This window comes from Botryllus schlosseri, chromosome 8 (assembly GCF_051294905.1).
Source record: "Botryllus schlosseri isolate E-star chromosome 8, Bs_hap1, whole genome shotgun sequence".
Classification (NCBI taxonomy): Eukaryota; Metazoa; Chordata; class Ascidiacea; order Stolidobranchia; family Styelidae; genus Botryllus; species Botryllus schlosseri.
Genome location: NC_137243.1, coordinates 26,668,598 through 26,692,992, shown reverse-complemented (window position 1 = coordinate 26,692,992; position 24,395 = coordinate 26,668,598). Strand labels below are relative to the sequence as shown.

The 24,395-nt window shown below is 40.1% G+C and overlaps 1 protein-coding gene and 2 long non-coding RNA genes across 3 annotated transcripts in view; 1 reads left to right on the top strand and 2 right to left on the bottom strand.

The window, feature by feature from the left end:
• Positions 1-693: 693 nt before the first annotated feature.
• Positions 694-2,964, bottom strand: LOC145444691 (uncharacterized). The gene is made up of 2 exons (XR_013916756.1): positions 1,752-2,964; positions 694-1,559 (listed from the first exon to the last, which is right to left on the bottom strand). It is a non-coding gene; the product is annotated as an uncharacterized LOC145444691 (long non-coding RNA).
• Positions 2,965-3,313: 349 nt separating this feature from the next.
• The window catches only part of LOC145444690 (uncharacterized), a 30,645-nt gene continuing 9,563 nt past the window's right edge, over positions 3,314-24,395 (bottom strand). The window contains exon 2 of the long non-coding RNA XR_013916755.1: positions 3,314-5,625. This is a non-coding gene — a long non-coding RNA (uncharacterized LOC145444690). The remainder of the gene's footprint in view (positions 5,626-24,395) is intronic.
• On the top strand, positions 7,613-17,277 carry LOC145444675 (ketohexokinase-like). The gene is made up of 7 exons (XM_080322693.1): positions 7,613-7,781; positions 9,385-9,531; positions 11,705-11,839; positions 14,120-14,192; positions 14,879-15,022; positions 15,080-15,165; positions 15,706-17,277. The coding sequence occupies exons 1-7, from the start codon at positions 7,690-7,692 to the stop codon at positions 15,968-15,970; spliced, it is 942 nt and encodes a 313-aa protein (XP_080178819.1). The 5' UTR covers positions 7,613-7,689; the 3' UTR covers positions 15,971-17,277.

Here is a 24,395-nt window from a genome sequence, read left to right as displayed (position 1 = left end):
CCGTATATTAACTTAACGCGCGATTGTCGCTAAAGATTGGTGATAATGATGTAAAATGTCTTTAGGTATTGGCATCTGTTGAAAATCATTACCGTCGTGGAAATATATAACAAATATAGTTACTATTCCGTACATGTAATCGAGCGAAATTGCCTCTCAGAAGCAAGTCTTGAATTTTGAATTCATTACCGCATGTTGCCGCAGAATTCCGCCTTCGCTATGGACCAATGATTCTTTCTATGACGCATGAATGATGGTATTGGCGCCTCGAATCTATCACTTCACGTGGCGCACTGCATGGTATTGGTCGCATATTATTGTTTGGCTGAAGTCGTTTAGTTTAGGGGCGTATTATCGTATTTAGGGTTCTATTTGGCTTTCATGTTATTTAATTGGAGTATCTGTTTGTATTAAGAATTTGGATTGTGTTATAAATTATTTGGTCAGTTGTATAATCGCTGGGAATTTGAACCATTAAAAACCGTACTTCACCCAAGAAGACGCGTGTTGAAGTTTCAACCAGAGCGAAGACAGCTGACAGTGCTACGTCGTGTACCGAGATTAGGCCTGAAATTTCTGCGGTTACACAAGTTTTTAATGGTCACATCGCATCAAACGAAACGTTGCACTAAACGACAAAGGATATTTCATAATGGAGCTGTTGAAAGATGTTGCGGTCTCCAATCAACTAGCATCTAATCAACGTGGAATTGACGCCCTGGTGTTATCCGAAGATAATATGGAAGGCCCGATTCAACAATTAGCAACGCACGCCAAAGCTTATGGCGCGATAGGAGCTGCAGCACAGCCAAAAAACAACTTGAACAAAACAAAGACTAGAACAAGTTCGAGTTGTGTGTCTGCTGGCATGGTTTCGCGTCATGTGAAAAGAAGCACCAAAAGTGCATTGCTAACCAAAGACAATCTACATATGATGACTACCAGATCAAAGACAAAGGTTGGCAGTCGATCGAGTATAAAATCAAAAAGTCATGTTACTCAATCACATGGCTCAGGCTCAACAAGGTCTACCTCAGACGTGGGTATGACATTGATGCAACAAGAAGCGGTTCTGGAGGCCAGATCTGCTTCATCCTCACAACGTCATATTCTGGAAAAACAGCAACTCATGTTGCGGCATCATCGTGAAGAAGAAGAAATGCTTGAAAAGATTAAATCAAGACGGGAAGAAATTGCTCGACAGCAAAAGCTCGAAGCAGAAGAACTCGAACGGGAAAACAAGTCCGAGGTTGAAACCTTGAGACGCATTAGACAACGAGAGATCGATGAACTCAGTATGAGGCATCAGAGAGACCAATTCGAAATCGCATCTGCGCTTGAGGAAACTCGCGCAGAGAGAAAGGTGCTTGGTTTTGAGCTTCCTACTGTTGATGCTTCAGGTATGAATCGCACGGACGTTCAAATTCCTTTTGTTCCTCAGTCCCTAGAAACCCGACAATCAATTTTTAGCACTAGACTGAGTCCTGTAGTCAAGCAGGAAACTGCCATCGAATTCGTTCCTCAGGTTAATTGTCCATCCATTCCAGGTAGTTCGCAACCTTTGGGTTCAAATACTGTTAACTCGGTGCTAGATCTGATTGATTTTGATAGCCCTTGTTTGCAGGGCCGTAGTGAACCTACTAAGTTACCAAAATATGAACGGGGACCTAAACCCGCTGCTCTTATTTCGACACCAGCCAATGCTGAAGCTTGTTTCCTTGCTCCTAAAAACAATATCAGTAATTCGGAACCCAAGGTTATGTATGCCCAAGTTCCCCAACCTTCTTTATTACCCCTCACGGAACCTCCCATCTTTACAGGAAACGCCAGTGATTTTTATGATTTTAAAATGGCTTTCAATTCTTTAGTAGAGCCATATGCGTTAACACAACAACATAGGCTTCAATATCTAATGAAGTATACAAAGGGTGTCCCGCATGTATTGATCAAAGGTTGTTTGCATGCTGATTCACACTCATGCTTTGATAAGGCATGGAAAATATTGAATGAAAATTATGGGCAAGAACATCAAATCAGTCGCTGTTGCCTGGAGTCCATACTTGGAGGTCCTCGTTTTTCTGAAAACGATAGGGATGGTTTGGCAATGTTTTGGGCGAAACTGGTTTCATGCAGAGAAACTTTAATGGGCACAAATAGTTTGCATGAAATTGACAACATTATGGTAATTGACAAAGTTGAGGATAGATTGCCGGAAGGATGGAGAAGTGGATGGAGATCCATTGTGGATAATATTGTGAATGTAAAAAGGGAAAAATTGACCATGCTTGACTTGTCAAATTACATTCGAAAGAAATCTCGAGAGTTGGAAACAAAGCCTAAAATAAATTGGTCCTTGAGTAACGAAAGGTTTGTTAATCCTAAAGGAAGCAAAACCAGTTTTGTTACACAGATGGAGAGTTCAACTGCATCATGTTGTCCGCAATGTAAGCAAACTCATTTTCTCAACCAATGCAATATCTTTCGAGCAATGAATTTTGAACAAAGGCATAATTTTGTTCAGCAAAACAAGCTGTGTTTTTCGTGTCTTCAAGCAGGGCATTTCAGTAAAGAATGTTATCGTAAAAAGCCGTGCTCTCAGGCAAAATGTTTCGGTAAGCACACTACATTACTTCATCCACCTGATAACAAGCCTTCCCAAAGTCATAAGCCAATTGAATTGATTAAATCGGAACAAAATTCGGAATCTGACAAAACGACGAGTAGTTTTGCTAGTAGTATTCAAAAGGAAAGAGGTGCATTATTGCCTGGGTTGCCGGTAAAAGTGCGTGTCGGCAATGGTGGAAACGTTTTTACCACCAAAGCATTGCTTGATGGAGCAAGTAGAAATTCATTCATTACTCATTCATTGCTGAAAAGAATGGGTGTTAAAGGTAGGGATATCAGCGTGGCTGTAAAAACTCTCAATGGCGTTGGTTGCCACAAAACAGAAACTTTAATTGACAATGTAGAAGTATCTGCATATAATGGTAATGATTGGGTGTCCCTTTCAACGCTGGTATCTATCGAAGAGATACCTTTGGGTAAATATGAAATGCCACTCCAGGAAGATATCCAAGATTTTCCTGAGTTCAATGGAATTGAAATTCCTGATGTGGACTGTGATGTTGAATTGTTAATCGGCTTTGATAATAGAAGTATTCATCGACCAAGAGAAGTGGTTGATGGGCCGGCCGATTTCTACGCCGTTCGCACATTGATTGGTTGGGCCGTGGCGTGTGAGAGAAGTGAAATAAAGGGCAATGGAAAATTGCCCGTCAGTTGCAACTTTACAAAGGTCAGCACAGACAGTGTCTGTGAAATGTGTTCGGACGTAATTGATTCAGTAAAAACTAAAAAAACATGTCTTGCAACTGTAGTGAGTGATGTTCCTACACCTGGTATTGAATTCATGGATGAGGCAATAAAAAAACATTGTAATTGGTTCAAACTCAAAAAGGTGATTGCTTGGGTGTTACGATACAAAGATAGGTTGCTCTCTAAGGTTAGAGGAACATCTGGCGGTAATGAATCGCTCCCTGCAGGGCTATTAACAACAGATGAACTGTTGCGTTCGGAAATAGAAATTATCAAGCATGAGCAAGCAAAATTTTATGCTACAGAAATGCATGCGATTGCAAATGGTCAAAATCTTAGACCTGCAAGTACTTTGTACAGGTTGAAGCCTTTTATAGAAAATGGGTTACTGCGGGTTGGTGGCAGAATAATGGAAGCCCCCATTGCTTATGAAAATCAACACCAAATTGTAGTGCCAAGAGATAGCATGATTGCTTCTGCCATTTTTGAATGGCATCACAAATTATCAGGACATTCGGGTCGTGAGCATGTCCTGGGAATGGTCCGTAAAAAATATTGGATTGTGCGCCCTCATCCCAAATTGAGAAAAATAATATATGATTGTGTGATATGTCGCAAACGGCAGCGACAGCCAGAGTCGCAGCAAATGTCAAATCTTCCAGCAAATCGGCTCATTCCGGATAAGCCACCCTTTTCATATGTGGCTTTGGATTGCTTTGGTCATTTTGACGTTAAAAGAGGGCGTAGCATTGAGAAACGTTATGGGGTGATATTCTGTTGCTTGAATACAAAGGCAATTCATATTGAATTGACCCACAGTTTGACCACCGATTCATTTATAATGGCATTGGAAAGATTCACTAACCGTCGGGGTCAAGTTCTTGAAATTCGATCAGATAATGGCTCAAACATTGTTGGGGCGGAGCGAGAAATTAGACAATCTGTCAACAAATGGAATCAAGTGCAAATTAATGAATGCTTGCTTAAGAAAAATATCAAATGGATATTTCAAACTGCCAGGGCATCTCACCATGGTGGTATTTTCGAACGTCAAATTCGGACGGTGAGGAAAATCCTACGGGCAATTTGCAATGGTCAAGTGTTCTCAGATGAGTGCCTAGCAACCCTGATGAGTGAGTGTGAGTCAGTTGTGAACAACCGTCCAATCACAACAGTATCTGATGATCCTTGTGATCTTGAACCCTTAACTCCAAACTCTCTGCTTCTCTTGAAACAAGGTCCTGTCTTACCCCCAGGCATATTTAATGAAAAAGATAATTATTCCCGTAGACGCTGGAGACAGGCTCATCATTTGGCTGATGTTTTCTGGAGGAGGTGGCGCTTAGAGTATTTGCCAAGGCTACAAATACGGCCCAAATGGATTGATGGTAAATGTAACCTAAAAATCGATGATATTGTCCTAATCATGGACGATAACCTGCCCCGAAATGCATGGCTTCTGGGCCGTGTCACACAGGTATTTCCTGGCAAAGACGACCTGGTAAGGTCGGTTCGTATCAAAACAAAAAATTCTGAGCTTGAGAGGCCCATTACTAAGTTGGTGCTTATTCAGAGCTCCTCAGCATGATCTGAATTTATTTACTAGAACACTGCTTGTTCGATACTCGGTGTTTTGTTATTTACTACTGTGGTAACCATTGTTTACTACGGCACTCGTAGTCTCGTACTTGTTGTTTACTACAGTATGTGTTTTCGTTATTGATTGCGTCACAATATGCCATGAGTGTCACTTTGGCTCAATACAATTTAATTGTTTCGGCGCTTCGTTGTATTTGTTTGTTTGTTTTTTCGCATGTTTTTCGGGAAGTTGTTGGTAGTCACCTGTGAAAAAATGTGTATAAATTTACTCTAATAAATTTCCCATTTTTGGGGGTGAGGGTGTTGCCGCAGAATTCCGCCTTCGCTATGGACCAATGATTCTTTCTATGACGCATGAATGATGGTATTGGCGCCTCGAATCTATCACTTCACGTGGCGCACTGCATGGTATTGGTCGCATATTATTGTTTGGCTGAAGTCGTTTAGTTTAGGGGCGTATTATCGTATTTAGGGTTCTATTTGGCTTTCATGTTATTTAATTGGAGTATCTGTTTGTATTAAGAATTTGGATTGTGTTATAAATTATTTGGTCAGTTGTATAATCGCTGGGAATTTGAACCATTAAAAACCGTACTTCACCCAAGAAGACGCGTGTTGAAGTTTCAACCAGAGCGAAGACAGCTGACAGTGCTACGTCGTGTACCGAGATTAGGCCTGAAATTTCTGCGGTTACACCGCACAATGCCCCGACTGGCATGAGCGCAAAACGGCATGCCAGATTTCGAGACAAAAATGCGCCCTCTCGATTTAGCGAACATATGGGGATACGCGGCGTTTTGAAGACAATCGGCAGCGAACTTATGGGGATGCGCGGCGTCGAAAGAGTTAAAAGAGGACGTCCTATGTAAATATGCAATGTTTGTTAGAAACAGAGAGTGAGACTTGCCTCTTAAAAACACATCGTGCCTCCGTGTGCAGCATTAAGTATTCAAATACTTCGTAATCGTAGTTCTGCAATAAGCAGTAACTCTTTCTGGCGATTCTGCCAACAATGCTGAATCTGTCCATTGATGGACTGGATCAAGATTTTCTAGTCGTCATTGAATTTTTCAACATACTGCTGAAAACATATCTCTTTCAAGGCTAATATAATTTCATTCCATATTGTGAACCATGATATAGGATTGACCTGTAGCAATTTAGGAAATTTAACAAATTTAGGAAAACCTATGATATATATACATCACATACATATGTAATGTATATATATCATTGGGAAAACGAGAGATAAATAATTATTTTTGAAGTACGGCGTGCAAGCACGTCGCTAGGTGACGGGCATGAGTTACTAGACAAACTAGGGAGTTCCCCTTGATCAATGCTCTTAGTTGTTTGCAACATCTGCAAAGATCGTGTGCTCTGACTGCTCTCCTCAAGGTCATTAGGCATTTATAATTTGGGTTTGGGTCGAGTCTTTGCCGTTCTTTCATGGAACTGTGGGCATAATTGCAATTAATTGATGAATTTTTTTTGCACTTTTATCTTGTAATAGTAAGTTTCGTAGCCAAGCCCCCAATTACGGCATAACGAAGCTGACTTTGAAATTGTGAAATCTTGAAATGTATATAGCACGTGAGTTAATCGATTATGGTCAAAAGACAGAAAGATAGAGTGAGATTTAGTACGAATATGCGGTGCAACACAATGCTTGATCGGTAATAAAGTATAACATTGTCGTCAAAGTGATACATGATCTATCTTCATAGAGTTTTTTTTATTAATGAATGCATACGTCAAAAAGTCATTTTCGTTAGGCAATTTATTATAATCCTTTTTATTTTCATGAATATCACTCAGAATTTGGTCGTACTGCAAGAAAACGTAACTGCATAAGCCTAAGCTTGAGCAAATAATCGGACTTATTTATATATTTTATTGCCCCCATCCCATCGGGAATTTCCTTCTATAACGAAGCTGCTCAGAGACGGTATAGGCATCAAAGTTGGTATCAACAGGTTCAATTATACCATGATCTATCATTTGTCCTTTACGGTATTATTAAATATGTCTGCCACAGTATTCCAGATGTCTATTGTTCGCTTGAATTAGTACGGTATTGTAATTACATAGCTGATCTTAATCAAAAGCTAGTGTCTTAGCTGGTCATCAGAGCACTGTATACCCCCCGAAAACGTTCTGAAAGTTGGATATTGGCATTGTAATGAACTTGAATCTTTTATAGACTACATTAACCTTAATGTGACTAGTCAATCGTTTCTGTGTCATCATGTGTAATTTGAATTGCATGCTTAAAGTTTATTGCAACAATGCATGTTTTTTGTCTCTCCACACGCAATTGTAGAAAATGTATACCTTAATTCCGCCTGGTGCAATAGGCCTATGCTGTTTGTTAATCATCAATTAATCCACATTTTCATATGAATGAGTCATGCGTGTATCATATGCTTCATCGATAAGTCATACTGTACAACTCCAGTGCAATGTGCTGCCTGTTAATCATCAATCTTTCATTTTGATAACCATGGCTGTGTCATAGGCTATGCAGCATAGATGAGTCTACTATGAGACTCCAGTGCAATATGCTATATTATATCATCAATCTTTCATTTTGATATCCATGAGTGTATCATATGCTACTAAATAGATATAAGTCATACTGTACAGTAGCGCTCCTGTGCAATGTGCTATATTTTATTAATCCACCTTTCATTTTTATATTCATAAGTGTATCATATTCTCTATAGATAAGTCATACTGTACCTGCACTCTATTGCTGCCTGAATTGTTAATGGAATGATGGAGAAAAAAGTGGTGTGCGTTGGTCTTGTATGTGTGGATCTGGTCAATATTTGCAGTGACTTTCCAAAAGAAGACACCGACCAGAGGTACTTGAATTTGAAGATTTCATTACTGGGGTTGGTGTGATTGAGTGCAAAATGATGTCGGTCGATTTTAGGGCTGGGCACAATCATTCGAGTACTCAAATCTCAATTGAGTAATTATTGTAATGATTCGATTTGAGCAGTGAGAATTAAAAGATGATTTTTCTGAGTACCTGGTTATGATATGCTCCTAGCAGGGTTGTAACCAAGTCACAAGGCTCCGAGTCACTAGTCAATATCACTTTTGACTCGACTCGAGTCAAGTCAAGTCATTTCCAATTCACCACCGAGTCAAGTCCGAGTCCAAGTCAGTGAGCAGAGGGTCGAGTCCGAGTCATGGTATTATGACTCGAGTCCGAGTAAGTCATTGTGTTGATTGCTCAGTTTCCCGTTAAAGTCTTGTTCAACCCAGTTTTTATAATTTCTCTGTTTGGTGATATCGAATGGTTTGCGTTTATGATATAGCCTACTAATTTTCCTCACTTTTAGCAGTTTCTGGTCACATTTTCAAGTAGGCCTACCAGTACCATAGACAAAATCCAAGTAGTGTCGTTGCTTTACTATTCTTCAAAGTTAGAATGAAATGTCGGTCTTTTGACCGTCTGAGTCTCGAGTCATATGACTTGGTTCGAGTCGTGCGCAATGACTCGAGTCCAATCCGAGTCAATAATACACAGATTGACTCGAGTCCAGTCATTTCCGTATTTTAAGAAAATGACTCGAGTCAAGTCGATTCATCAGAAAGTCGTGACTCGACTCGAGTCATTACAACCCTGGCTTCTTGCTACTAAATTTTAATTTATCAACGATGATTGTAGTTTCGGTACTATCTTCCACTGTGGAAGCCTTGAAATCGCGATTTGTCATACGAAACATGTAGTTCAAAGCTATGTTAGTTTGTAGAAATGAAATATCTGTGAAGTCGTTATCAAAACACACAGCACAATGTGACGCGACAGCGCTGTCTGGCTCTTGCTCCTGAGCTGCAGTTTCGTTTTGCCAGACACTGTTGTTGCGTCACAATCTCAAACTCCATCACATTGCAAAATTCGAGGCTGATTTTGGGGGGTTCCAGTGCCATGAGCACAATAGAATGTATACTTTCGCACTCAGTACAGCAGCAGCTTTCCATTTTACACAGGTTTTTATCAAATTTATCGCTTGTTCAAAAATGGCCGTAGAATTGCCTTTGGCCAAATGGAAAATATGACGCAACCCAAATGCGGTGAGCCGTGTAATCTCGCTGGGTCCACACCATTTGTGCCACTATGATTGAATCAAGCTTAGTTCTCAGATCATTAAAATTACTGGATTCGCAGTCTAAGAAATTCAACAAATCAAGTTCACATCAACCGCATGAGAATGACAAACGTCTCTAAACCAAGAGTGGCTCATCTCGTGCGATACAGTTTTCCTGTAACACATTTTCAGGAGAACCAGAAATTAGATTAGAATTCAAATGAGAGCATAGAAATATTTCAGAAATTAGATTACTGACATTTTGCTCAAATGAGGCTAATTAGACAACCAGAGTTATCTAGATACCTAGTAAGTCTGACTGCCGGCAATAGCTTTTTTCGTAATAATTTTGTTGTTCTGATTTCAGAATAAATTCTTTACAATGGAGAAGAGGTGGTAACGCCGCAAACACATCCGTGGTACTTTCCTTACTGGGCACGGCTGTTGACTTCGTCGGGGTGGTTCCTTCTACAAGTGACTCCAACAATACCTCCTGGGGAATAGCAGCGGCCAAGTGAGTCTGCTTGAGGAAAAAGTTGTTGCATATTTTATTGTTACCAGACTTGAAAAACTAGATAATTCTAGTTGTCTAATTAGACTAATTAGAGCAAAATGCTGGTAATCTAATTAGTAAAGTCTTTTAATTCTAATCCAATTTCTAGGTTTTGTAAGAATGCTGATTGAGAACAGTTGGCCTATCGTGCGGAACGAACCTGACACTGCTGACATTGCCATTCTGATAATTATGAGATTGAGCTCTGCTTTGACATGAATGGAACTTTATTTCTGCTGTATTTAATTTTAATTTGGAATCAAATTCAATTTCCAAGTTTTCGTGAATGAAAGTCTTCCAAGTTTTCGTGAATGAAAGTCTTAACACTAATATGATTTCAAAAAAATAATGTAACTATACCGCTATACCTAATTCTAATTGTAATCAAATTTTTTGAAAATTTTCTAGTTGTCAAAACTCTGCTGCGGAGGGAGTTACTATTTGGTGTTGTTAGATTTCAATCCTGGAATAAGTCAATGTTGGGCCATCGAACGGCTTCGAACGCATCTCCATATTGCCATGACAATTTTGTCGATACTTCTATGACGCTATCATGAGATGAAGCACAAATTATACACACTATCCGTACCAAACTTCATCGAAATCCTGAGACGTTATGGACTCAATGTGTACCCGCTGTAATGTTAACTGCTTCCACCGTTGGCTTGAATCGACTCAACTTTTTTCATATTACTTGACTTGACTCAAGCCCCTTGTCAAAATGACATGATTTGATTCGGACTCGGAGATACAGAAATAGGATTGACTCATGACTCAAAGTGAAATTTTGAGTCAATTTCAAGTATTCGGTGTCGACTAAATCAATGTACGTGTACAGTAGGGCTGTTAAAAAAAAACTTTTCCTTCAGAATTCATTGGCTACTTGATTAAATTGTTTGGTTGATTAAAAAACGCTGCACACCAACTTTGGCTCCATTCCAACCAGTGGAAGCGAGATTCGTGCAGTAGTAAGTTTTGAATTTATCATTATAAAACAAACAAAAAAATTTAAAATTTTCCTGCCAACCCCATAAAATTGCTAGGATGTCAGTAGAGATGATACACACCAAATTTGGCTCAATTCCAACCACTGGAAGCGAAGTTATTGCAGTAGACAAATGTGGATTTGAATAAAATAGCATTTACGGTGACCAACTCCTTGATTATTTATTATAAAATCATGGAATTACAAATTTTTCTACTGCAATAACTTCGCTTTAATGACAAATTCAAAGCTTTTTACTGCACGAATCTCGCTTCTACGGGTTGGAATGGAGCGAAAGTTGATGTGCAGCGTTTTTTTAACCAACCTAACAATTTTATCAAGTAGCCAGTGAAATCTGAAGGAAAAGTTTGTTTATTAACAGCCCTAGTGAACAGCCCCTATGGTTGTGTCACAAATAAATTGACCACAAACTAAATGATTAGCGCTCATGTTGTCCTGGATTAATAGAAATCTATCTATAACTGTAGCCTACTTTGTTCCATGAACTGCTTAGTGCTCACCTTAGTGATACTCTTGTATGAATTAAATTGCACAAATATAGGCTAGTTTATATTACTTGTCAACAGTTGCCGCAGACTTGACTTGACTCGAGACACTTCAATATTTTAGTGACTTGACTCGAGTCAAAGGGTACAGTGAATTGATATGACTTCTGACTCGAAGGTAGGGCATACCGAGTTGTTCCCAACACTGGTATAAGTCAGTTACTGTCATTTTGTTACCTGGAGCAAGGTTTTATGCAATGGCACAACACCAATCCATTCTCATTTCGGAATTTATGATGTTGTATATGTTTGTCCTTGATGTTTTTGCGGCATATAAACCGACTCATGATATAGGCCTACATACACACTATCTGTGCATACGCATACCATGAGAGCATGATGTGCATATGCCATTGGACAAGGAAGGTGCAGAAATAGCCTTGTAAGGTTTTAGTCTTGCAGCACCCCTCCATCGCACCAGTGTTGCTGATCAGGTCTTTGGTGTGACCTGGCCGGGGATTGAACCCACGACCTACCGATCAAGAAGCCCGCTCCACCATTACGCTGTCTTGTTTCCTGTTCAGTAGACTGATCTATGATCATTCGCAAATCCTTTTGCAAATTTTGTGTTGCAATTTTACAGGCACGCAAAAAGTGACCTTAGAAAAAACGGTGTCGGTATCGAACATGTCACGGAATGCCACACCGTTGATTTTCCTACATCCACTGTGATAGTAAATGCGGAGAATGGATCGAGGACAATAATGCATTACAGAGGGTAAGCTTGCTTGTTGTCGCCGACAGTTCAAATCTCTGCGAACGTGTGTGTGTATAGTAGGGTTGTTCAAAAATAATTATTTTTCAAATTTTTTCAGCCATTCCATAAAATTGATAGGTTGGCTAAAAAAACTTTGCACGCCAAATTTGGATCAATTACAACCAGTAAAGTAAAGCTATTGTAGTTTGGAAATCTTTAATTTATAATGAAAATATTTGTAATTTTTTTTTTAATTTGACTGTCTGCCCCATGAAATTGTGAAGTTGTCTAAAAAAACGATGCAGTACAATTTTAGCTAAATTCCAACCAGTAGAAGCGAAGTTATTGCAGTTGAAAGTTTTGAATTTGAAAAAATGCATTGGCTGTGGATAATCACAAAATTATGAAGGAAAAACTCAAATAACTTTTCTCCTACGCGTTGGAATTGCGTCAAATTTGTTTTACATCGTATCTGTAGACATCTCAACATTCTCAACAACTCCATGGGTTAGCCAGTAAAATTTGAAATTTTTTTAAAATATTTGATAATAAATATAATGTGCAATGTTTTTCAGCCAACCTAACAATTTTATGAAATACCAGTAGCGACAAAAATTTTAGAAAAAGTTATTTTTGAGCAACCCTAGTGTAGGCTACACTTGAGACAAATATCGGATCTTTAGCCGATGCAGATAAAACCGATAGCTAGCACCTTCACCGATAGCCCCGATATATCTGTCAATATTTAAAAGATATGTCATCTATCTTGAGCCCCATTTCCAAAATTGCGGATCATTTATTTGAGCAGCTTTACAGCCATTGCTACGCTTGGGTATGAAATAAACTATCAAGCCTGTATCGGGACACTGTAAGCCAGGGGTGTCAAACATCCGACCCGCCAGACGGTTTCATCAGGCCTGCGACATCATTCTGAAAAATGGATGTAATATCCAGCAGATTTTTGGTACAAAATACTTCATTAAATAATCCCCCAAGACAGCAAATGTTGAGTATGTTCATCGGCCGCATTATAACCATCTCGCAGTGGTGTTGCAGTCACACTGTAGTTACCATCATCAACAACAAGTAGCTGCCATTGACACCCAGTGTACGTGTCGGTGAGTTCACAGTTTTATGGGAAATTGGACCAAAATGTTGTTATTCGCAGAAGTGAAAACATTAGTTAGAAACTGGTGTATGCAGCTTACATGGAGAATACAATTATTACACAAAAATATAATTTAAATATCTGTGGTCGCACTCCTTTTACGCTTATGACTTAACAACTCCTCGGTCTCCAGAGAAACCCAAATCGCGATGTGGGCTAATAAGAATATACCAAACTACAACGTCTGCGTTTACGGTCAAATCGCTTGCATTCCTCATAATGCATACATAGACTAGTACTATGGTCTGATTACGACTAAAACAAAGCAATGATAGTAATATACCAACGTATATCGTCGTAAAGCCGCTGTTTTAGCAGTTTGTGTGGCTATCAATCATCGAATAAAGGAGTTGATAGAATAGAACCCTATGGTCCGTTAGATACCATAATATATCATGTATATCAGCTTAATAATTGGGTATACAAGTGAAACACAAGGGCATGGATTTTGAGGTAACATGTTGGAATCATTTGACTGGTCCGGCCCGGCCTGCGAGTGCTCTGAAGGTTTGAATCTGGCCCGCAACGCAAGTTGTGCTTGACACCCCTGCTGTAAGCTATAAGAAATCGATCAATATTCCCACTGTAGAAGTTGCAGATCATTATAGTTCGCTGAATCGCTAGGCTAATACCACATTGCGACGTCACGAATTTTGTTGATGTTTTTTAGCCTTGAATGGTCGATATCGATATTTCTTCTTAAAGTGTGATATCGACTCGATATTATTGGCAAACCGATAATATAGTGGGCCGGGCTTCTAGTGTATAGTATGTAGATGGGATTAAAATTGGAGAGGGGCAAAAACTTTCAACATTGATGTGACGTTATATATTCATTGTACAACAATGCATCAAGTTTAAAATATATATGGAAATGATTCTGTCTTTCACTACGCTTTTACGCTGTACTTGTGCGCTATACACATCAGGGCTGTTCAAATATCACTTGTTTCATAGCAAAGTTAGAAAATAATAAACATTATTAAAAATATTGAACTTTCACTGTCAACTCCGTGAAATTGTTACAATTTGAAAGAAAAGTTATTTTTAACAACCCTAATGCTAATGCTCATGGTGGCAGCTCACAATCGCAACCACACAAAACAAACTGCCATTGCTTTTTGTTAACACAGGGATTTTCCAGAGCTCACTGTGGACAATATATTGCAACTTAGTATGGACGAGTTTGACTGGTTTCATTTTGAGGTATGCATTTTTGTATTGACCGCAATGTGGTCGGAATTTTGGCCTTTCCCCATTCCAACTCTCTAGGCTGCCTTCAATAAGTACTGCATTGCTGCATCGGGAATGCTTTTGAGTCAGCATCATTAGAGAACGTAATTTCATCCATTGAGGGAAATTCGGAACTCGGTGTAGTTGAGCAAATGAGTTCTCACCAGGGTTGGTATGACTCGAGTCATGACTTTAATTTGTTTTATTGACTCGACTTGACTTTAGGCACTCAGGTGTGTATTGACTAGACTTGTACTCGAGTCATTGCGCATGACTCAACCAAGTCACACGACTCTACAAACACATTCTATACGACTGGATTCGTGTCTCGTGTATTAGGTCTGATACTTGAAAATATGTCAAGAAACTGTTTGAATAGACACGTTAAGAGTGAAAATGAGTATGATATGAATGCCAGGCATTTGTTTTTACCCGAGTCTCAAAAAGTGTGTTGAACCTAACTTAGCTTGATAATGAACAGTGCACACTATGACTCGGACTCGGGTCTCGACAAACACTATGACTCGAACTCGACCCGTTGCTGCCTACCTAGGACTCGGACTTGACCCGGTGGTGAATTGAAAATGACTCGACTTGTGACACAGAACCCTGTCGAAACCACAAGACCGGTTTGGCATTACTTATTTTTAATTCTGCAGTCTCGTCCCAATCATGATGTAATCTGCTCATGCGTCGCGAAAATCAAAGAGAATAATTGCAAAACCACTGTATCTATAGAGCTTGAAAAAATTAGAACATTCGACGCGGATCCATCGCTACAATTTGCGAAGCTTGCAGATTTGGTAAGCCCCAATTTCTTTCTCTCGTAAGGCTTCTATACCTCGAGCTTTTTGTTCTAGGTGTTTGTGAGTAAGGAATTTGCTTCACACATGAAATGCAGAGACGCAATCGAAGCCGTTGAACATGTCCACGGCCTACTCCCAAGGTGTGAGTTTAACACAAGTTGGTTAGTTTGGTCTGACACAATGTTCTATTCTACTCCTAAACTTGATAATTCTAGTTGTCTAATTTGACTAATTAGAGCGAATTTGTGAAATGTATCTATGCTCTCATTTAATTCTAATCCAATTTCTGGTTTTCCTGAAAATGCTGCAGGTGAACCGTATAGTGCGAAACGAGCCCGGGTCCACACAATGCGTATGACAATGAACTCAGATTTGATTCGAACTGACTTGGTTGTTGTTGTACTTTATTTAGTCGGAATTTGACTTAATTTCCAAGTTATGCGAATTCAGTAAGCGTAATTCTAGTTTACTTTGGAAAACCTGAAAACTCTCTAGTTGTCTGACTCTGCCTAAAGGTGCAGCCTGCCGTGTTCAGAGTATATGGGTAAGTCTTTCGCAAATGGAAACCAAAATTACTTCCAGTAGAATCAGGGATATCTACTTCTAGATATCCCTCAGTAGCATGATAGCCAACTGCGTAATTACAGGGATGTGCCATTCACCGTTCTTCCACTTGACAGGGCCGCCATCATATGTACCTGGGGCAATGCCGGCGCCGCGTATTTTGACAACGGCAAGGGTCATCAAGTCTGTGCCGCGTCTGTGAATACAGTCGTTGACACTCTCGGGGCCGGGGACTCTTTTATCGGCGGGGTTATCCACGCGATGCACCGGGGTGCGTCGTTGGGTGACAGCGTGGCGTTTGGATGCAGGGTTGCCGAAAGGAAGATTGCCGATCTTGGATTCTCGCATGTGGCGGATATGTCAGGGACTAGATTTGGGTGACTAGGATAGGACGTTGAATATTTTGTCCTTGACATGTGCATCGGCTCATGACATACACACACAAGATCTGTGCATATGCATACCATGAGTGCACGATGTGCAAGTGCCGCTGGACAAGGAAGGTGCAGTGACTGTCTGTTGAGGTTGTTCAAAAATAACTTCTTTCCAAAATTTCTTGGCTGGTTGATAATATTATTATGTTGCCCAAAAACGTGGCACATCGAATTTGGCTCATTTCCAACCTGTAGGAGCAGAGCTATAAGAGCGCCTGAGTGATTCGATTCTGAATCACGCATTATGCTTCGTGTCGAGTATTCGAGTATCACTCGTTATGACGTAATAACAGTATATAAAACGTCAACGTTCAAATAGGTACCTTTCATGCTACCACAAATAATTTAATTCCTGTTATCCATCACATGTGTATTTTTTAGACCATACCGACTTCCTTGTTGTGGGATGATCATGACTTCGGTAATGTATTTCCAGTAACCTTCGTAGCTTTGTACTATGTTTCGTATGCTGGGATACGGTCAATCAAGGTTTTGAGGCTTCCACAGAGTGGAAAATAGTATCTAAACTCTAATTCTCGTTGATAAACTTTCAGTGTCGAGGAGCTTATAATTTCAGCACTCGAAAAAACCGTCTATTACTACTAAACTAGAATCATTGAAATTAATGCTCGATTCAGATTCGAGTACTCAAATCATTGTGCCCGGTCCGAAAGAAGAGTAATGATTTTAGATTCGTCTAAAACGAAAAATCTTGGCTTTTAAAATTTCTGTCTACCCCATGAAATTGTTGCGTGCCATAGAAAATTTTGGATTTGAATTAAATAGTATTTACGGTAGGAAATTCTATCACTTAACTATGCAACTCCAATCACTGCACTATACTACGGGATGGAATTAGCCGAATTTTGTTGTGCCTGTTATTTTAAACAACAACAATTTCATGGGGTAGGCAGCAAAATTTAAAACAAAAATATCGATTTTATAATAAATATGATTTTTTTACTCTTGGTTATAGCACCCACATGTTAGAAGGAAGACAAATGCGATCTGCAGCGTTTTTTAGGCGACAACAATTTTATTGACCAGCGAGTTATTTTTTAACAACCCAAATACGTATTTATGTCATCTTTTGCCTCGATTGCAATCATACGTCAGAGTTCGTTAATTATATTTTCAATTGGATAGTTTGATGAAATTCAGAAAAATACAGTTCTGCTTTTGCTAATATGTTGATCATTACAAGTTGAACTGCTTACGTTATGCAACTCCATTTTAATATATCAATCGATTAAAGCGGCAGGTTTTTTTTTGACTTGGAGATAAGACATTGCGACAGATGCTGAGGGAATAATAGTTGGTGAAGTATTTCCGAGTAGATTTCTTGAGCTTCGGATTTTTCACTGGGCGGAGATAGTTTACGAGTGAATATGCGTTTATTGCGCATTGGATGTAATGTGGGGTTGCTATATTCTGAGACCCAAAGAAGAGGATAGGCCTACAGGTTGCAAAAGTGAAGTAGCATTCATTAATACGGGAAATTTCACTGCTAATGCGCTGTAGAAATGTGACAAGTTTATGATACACCACTTCACAGGTGAACGCACAACGGTTGAAGAGCACAGCACCAGACATGGGGTAATCGATTACGACGATTACAGCATTTTCAAGTAATCGCAATCGATTACATTGAAAAATATTCCGAAGTAATCGTAATCGACTACTTCCCATATCTAATCGATTTCTTTGTGAGAGAACGATTACTTTTTATTTGTACAAGGGCTATGACACAAACTGAACATTCGTGAATAAGGAAGAGATATCATACCAGACTCGTGCTGTATATCAGGTTATCAAAACGTTCCACACGCCAGTACCACGCAGCAGGATAATTAATCACCACTCTGCCTAGTTTAAAATAGTAACTTGTGTATTGATGTTTGGTTATGCTTAGTTAAACGCAGTTTGACCGTTGCTGCTTGGCGAGCAGTAGGCCTATGTAGTACGTACGTACACCGGACAAAGATTTGAAATTTTGTACTCGTCAAGTAAAACATTACGGTTTCCACAACGAAGATTGAAAATCTATAGCTGCTGATATATATCATAACCGAGCCGTGTTTGCCGTTTCTCGTAACGGCAGCTTGCAGTAGGCTACATTATCTGTAGTAAGTTGGAGGCAGAATTTTATGTTCTCTTCATCTTATTCTCATATGACTCTAATTGAAACGGGCACCAATCGTCATTTCACAATTCTTTACTCAACATTGGGACCTGCCGCCGCCCATGGGCTTATATGTCATGTTAGCGTGGGTTGTAGCTAGAATCAGGACCAAATCAGCAATTGGTCCCCCAGTCCAAACGTTGGTCTTTGGCCCCCATAGGGTGATATTTTCAAGTTCAAGAATGAATTTCGTCAATTATATTGGTAATCGCATTTTATTATTATAAATTTTCAATTCTCTCTCTGCCCCCGGTGTTCAGATTTACCTGTAGAGCTGGGGGCACGTAATTCATAATTATAACGTCTGGTATCCTGTTATAATTACTTTAGTGTATGTTAATTGTTAATTCGTGACCTCCGGTCTGTTGCATAATAAAAAGATATAGTTGTATCCCAAACGTAGCAGACCAAAAGAAAAACTTTCGTGAGACGCCCGCACAAATTGTCATGTCTTTGATGCTCCGTGGGTGCCCGGGTGGCACTTTCATTGTGGGCTCGGATTGGAAGGACCGGACTATTAGTCACGCCCACCCTGGCCAGCGCGGCTATTGACAATGGACACTTACCCTAAGTTTCGGCTAAGGTCTTTCTTTAGTAGCACACTTCGTGAAGTCGCGTGTTGGTCGAAACTGCATAGGCCTATATGTCTTTTGGTGTGTCGTGGCACGGTATTGACTGGGACCTATTACTATAAATTAGGGTTGCATTTAAAACAAAAATCAATTTAAAGCAAACATGTTTAAAACAAGGCCCTTGTTTAAAACATTTTTTTAAGCCATGACGTCACGAATGTGGATTGACATTGACAATTGAAAATATACGGTAAATATAGCTCCTTTGATGAATTATCTGTACTAAAACTGTTGAATCGACTATTTTGATGGTTCCAACAATCCCATATCGATGTACGTCGGCTAAATCAGGTGGTTATTGTCTCTAGGCTCATACAACATGTTTTTTGGAAAGTATTTACATAATTATGGCATAATTTTACAACCTAAAAAAACACAATTTAGTTTCTTTAAAAGTCTTTGTTTCAAACATGTTTTGAACAAAGTGTTTTGGACAACCATTTGTTTTAAATGCAGCCCTACTATAAATTATGTATGCTTTAATTGTTGAGGGGAAGACGTATGCATTTCAAAATCAAGCTTATCTAGGGAGAATTTTCAAGTCAAATTAATCTCTCGAAAATACTTTATAATTTATGTTGGTCTACGAAATACTTTTGAGTCCCCTTCGAGCTCGCTCCTCACCCTACTGGGAAATTTGGGGTGCGGCCGTCATGGACCTGGCAAGAATGCAAATCGTTGGGTGCGATAAATCGTCCTCTATAAAAATGGGCAATAGGTACATTTTGACGTAACAAGCGAAGGACGCATATTTTTAAAAGGAAGTTCGTTATCTCATTGGGCCTTCAGCGCAATCCATATATTGTCTTCCAATATAACTTCCAAAATGCAAAATAAATGTAATCGTGAGTAATCGTGATTACTTTGCCAATGTAATCGTAATCGAATTCTTCCTGATTTTGCTATAATGGTTATCGTAATCGTAATCGCGTCATTCAGCGGTAATCGTAATCGCAATCGATTACATTCATGAAGTAATCACCCCATGTCTGCACAGCACATAAGGTAACTCTGCTGACTAAAACTCGTTGTGTCAATATTTGTGGTTGCGTCAAATAATATCGCTAACTACCTACTGCTATAGTTGCATAATTGTTGCGATGGTTGCTACAGAGCAGACGGCGACGCTATAAAAAACAGTGTGGTGTAGGAAATAGTAGGGTTGAAATACGTCCTCCTTTTTCGGGGCACCGAACGAGAAAGATGACTTTTTCTTTTTTATTCTACCGACTACGAAGTGGTAGAAATTTACCACTTTTTCAGGATTTTCCACCGGTATTATTCTGTGTTTGAAAATTTTGTAACAGTGTCCTCCTTTACCGATTCCAAAATATGGTAACCCTAGATAGGACTTACTCCTCGTGCGGCGATGATAATTTTTTAAGGCACTATTCTGTGCGGCTCCCTGGGTCTTCAATAATAATTAAGTAATGTTCAAGTTTATTTATAAAACTCACAATATTTGGTGCTAAAACAATAATGAGCGATCGACACCAGCAAACTGGACTAGTAAAGTCTGATCAACGGTTTGTGCATGTGCACGCTTCGTACAAATTGACTCCATTATCGCAGCCATATGTATAGAGAGTCAGTACACTAATTCACAGCTAATCACCATCACTATGGCGCCGATTGTGCGACTCTGCCTCTTATAGAAGACCTTCGTCTGATGCAGGCTCGTCGTTTTACTGACGACCGACGCTGTACGACAGTGTACGTAGGCCTACGTGTGAGATCTTTTACTGAAGAACGACTGACGCTTCTACGCTGTTTGTGACTTCAATTGCCTTACGTTAGAACTATCGATGTGTTTTGTTGAAGAATAAAGTTCTGGTCGACTTAATGGCGAGTGGCGACTCTCCGTTTCGGACCGTCGAGGGGACGTGGTGTCTCACACTAACCGGATAGCCGAACGCGCGCAATATATGTTATAGCCAGTGTTGCCACTCAAGGTTCTTGAAAAAACACTGTGCCAACTAACAAACACTGAGATCGACAAAAAATACACTAGTTTTGAAATTTAGATCAAATCTATTTTATAAATCGTAAAATATGAGGGGGATGCATTGATTAACACCACTTAAGTTACTAGAAGACTTGACTAATGACAAAGTCATCAAGTTTTCGGCCATCTTTTTCACATCAGACAATATTGCTAATGATTATTTATTTCCCCACAGCAAATTTAAATTTTTTTTTCGGTTTTAAACCAAAATACATATTCTCGCGAATATAAATTGTATCCATTAGCCTACATTCCATCCAACCAACCCGAGTTGGGGATATAACAATTGGTGGAGCGTCATACACTCACATATCAATGAGTGGTTTTCTAGCTTTTCCACAGTCAAAGGATCATTTGGAAAGCTACACAAAGAATCCGAGAATTATCAACGAAAAACTCAAATAAATCCGCTTGCTAGTTGGATGGAGTCAAATTTGTTTTGCATCGTCTTTGAAGACAGCTCAACAATTCCATTGGGTTGACAGAAAAATTTGAATTTTTTTTCTAATTCTCCCTAATAAATTAAAATTTTCAATTCGATCAGCGGAGCCTTGTACTTGTTAGAATTGAGCCAAATTTGGTGGGCAGCGTTTTTTTTTAGGGTAACCTAACAATTTAATCACTGAATGGCTGAAATAAAATGTAGGGGGTGTGTCGTCTGATAACCTGCTAGAGTTGTAACCTGAGTCCCACGTTATGTGTGGCTGGCCGCATAGGCGCCGAGTTACGGGGTGGCGGGGTGGCGCAGTCACCCCATGACACATTTATGGGGTGGCGGCCACCCCGCGCAATAAGAATAAACGCCCGCCGTCTGCGATTTTAAATCATCAGCGCTGTCAATTAGCGAGTCCGTGATAACGCGTAAATGCCAACTATTTACCAGCAACCGATAAGCGCGCGAATAATTGAATACGTGTTTTCGTTGGCGACGACGAACTAGTAGCCTACTTGAAACGCCCCAATAAATTGTAATCCGTGATTTGGAACCAGACAATCGAAGCAACCTCGTTTACGACGTAGATTTCGACACCCTTGCGCTGAGAAACACCATCTTCTCCATTGACCAGAGGCGTGAATTCACGTTCTCCTTCTCTCAATCAGGGCCGTACCGTAACAGCACTTCGTCAATCCCCCCCCAAAACGTTGGTCTTGGGGGACTTCTGGGGGACTTCGCCCCCCACACACCCCTCACGCTCTTCTCTGTTTACTTCTACTTATAATCTACTTTGGTGGCTGTCAACTGAGTCAGCTGGTTTCCTCGCCTAAACGCGCGAAGCGCAAAAAATTCTATAATTCATGATTGATTCGGTCACTATAATTACTACTATTTGGCTGTTCTGTGCTATAAAAGAAAGCTCCTTGGATTTGCGTGTGTGATCAGGATTGCAAGAGTACTCAGAGCGGTCATTATAGTCAGTCGACTTAGTGCGTACAACGGGAACTATAGCTGTAGCGTCGACTCCAATCAAGCACTATACCAGCGTGTCTTGCAACAAGTCGTTGCAGCGACCGCTACATCACCGCTCTATCAAATATGCCGGACCTGATGTGTGGAACAGTATCCCGCCGGCCATCCGACGAGCATGTCCACATTCAAGTCGAAATACAAGCAATTACTACTAAATAAATACAGTCGATCCTCAAGATTACCGGACCACGACTGACCTATCGATCTCGCTTCCCATGACATGCCGCCCTATTTCTTGTCGCTTTCTTTTTCTATACTATATTCTTTACTTTCATTCAGTGTGCATGCCTCCTCTTTACATCGCCTAGGCCAAGGTAGCCAGGTAACACGACTACTTGGGACCCACATGGTTACCATATGGATTTCCACGGGTCCCCATGTGGGACACCCAGCTGGGTTCCACGTGGATTTGGCGGCTATATGTGTTGGGATTTTATAGGGTCCCATGTGGGTAACCCACAAAGGTGATAGGGTACAGAATACTACGACCCCGGACCTTGTAGCAGCGCAGGCGTGCATGTCAGGGGGATGCAACACTGGTAACTTTCCACGAATCATCGTAGACTTGAGAGGAGGCGTTGTCACTTCACTTAACTCTACACTATATATAACTTTATCATTGGACAATGGACAGTACATACCGAGTACCCTAGTTCCTTAGATAAATATATACGGAATACTCAGTATATAATAACCTTTACGGTGGGTGAGTGGTCCCGCCATCATTGTGCAAGTAAGTGGTTCTCAAACTGGGGGGGCTTGGGGACATGTATGCATCTAGAGGGGGCGCGACAAGGCTGCGGTCAACTGGGTATTTTCTTCGCGCTCCGCGCGATTTACCTCCCATTCTTAGTTATTGCTTTGTGTATAGTCCGAATTTCATATTTGACAATGCTCTCATCAACAGCCATAAGCTCCCATGCCATCAAACTATCCGTTGGGATTGTTAGCATTCTGGTTGCATTTTGCGATATGGCGATAAGGGGCGCCGAAATTCCTCACTATCATAAAGGGGGCGTCTTAAAAAAGTTTGGGAACCACCGGTGTAAGTGAAAAGTGACAATACCTCGAATTCAATTCATATGGAGAAAGGAATAATTATAATTGTGGTGATAGAATTCAATCGGAAACCAGTTAAAATGCAACTTAACTATACAGATAAACAAACCTTGCTGTGGGAAAATATAAAATAAATACTGATGGGGACAAACTACTGGGTCCCATGTGGGAACCATATGGAATATCGACACATCTTCATTGACGAAAATCATTCGCTTAAATGATTTGAATACAGAAATTTAATGAGTAAAAGGCGTCCTGAGTTGAAAATAGTAGATACAAATGAGTGACAAAGGTAATGGGATCTAGACGGTATTAGTATGGTATAGCCCAGCAACTCCTTGACTTGGAAATCCCACTCGGAGTCCATGTGGGACCCATGTTATGAGACCCATCAATTTGGCCAACCCACCTATCCACCTAAATACCACATGGGCACCACGTGGTCGTGTTACCTGGGGTGGGTGTCAGATTCCATAGACTACTCCTTGTCGCTTCGACATCTTCCTGTCTTTTCATTGTATCGCATTTTTGTGGTGTATTGAACTGATAAAATTGCTAATAAACCAATGATGATGATGATGATGATATGATCGGGAATTGCATATATTGGTATCAATTTTTATCCTCTATCTCTGCTAACATAATCAGTAGAGCTGAGTGAGCTGTGTTGGAAAAGGTAGGACCCCTCAATAACAGTGAAACATCTGCGGGCGCATACCCGTTGGCAGGAACGAAACAGCACTTCGCCAGGCCGGGCTCCTATAAGGTGATAAACCTACCCCTAATCACGTTCGCTTTTGCCACGAAATTGGCAAAAATTTTCGATAATTCATGATGAAATCGGTCAATAAGATCGGGAATTGCATATATATTGCTTTCAATTTCTTGTCCTCTCTGCCTACGTAATCAGATTTACCGGCAGAGTTGAGTGAGGTGTCTTGGAAACTGTAGGGCCCGGAGGTATGACTCCGTAACATGATGTTATTTCGTCACCTCCTGTCTGCTATAAAAAAAATTTAGAAT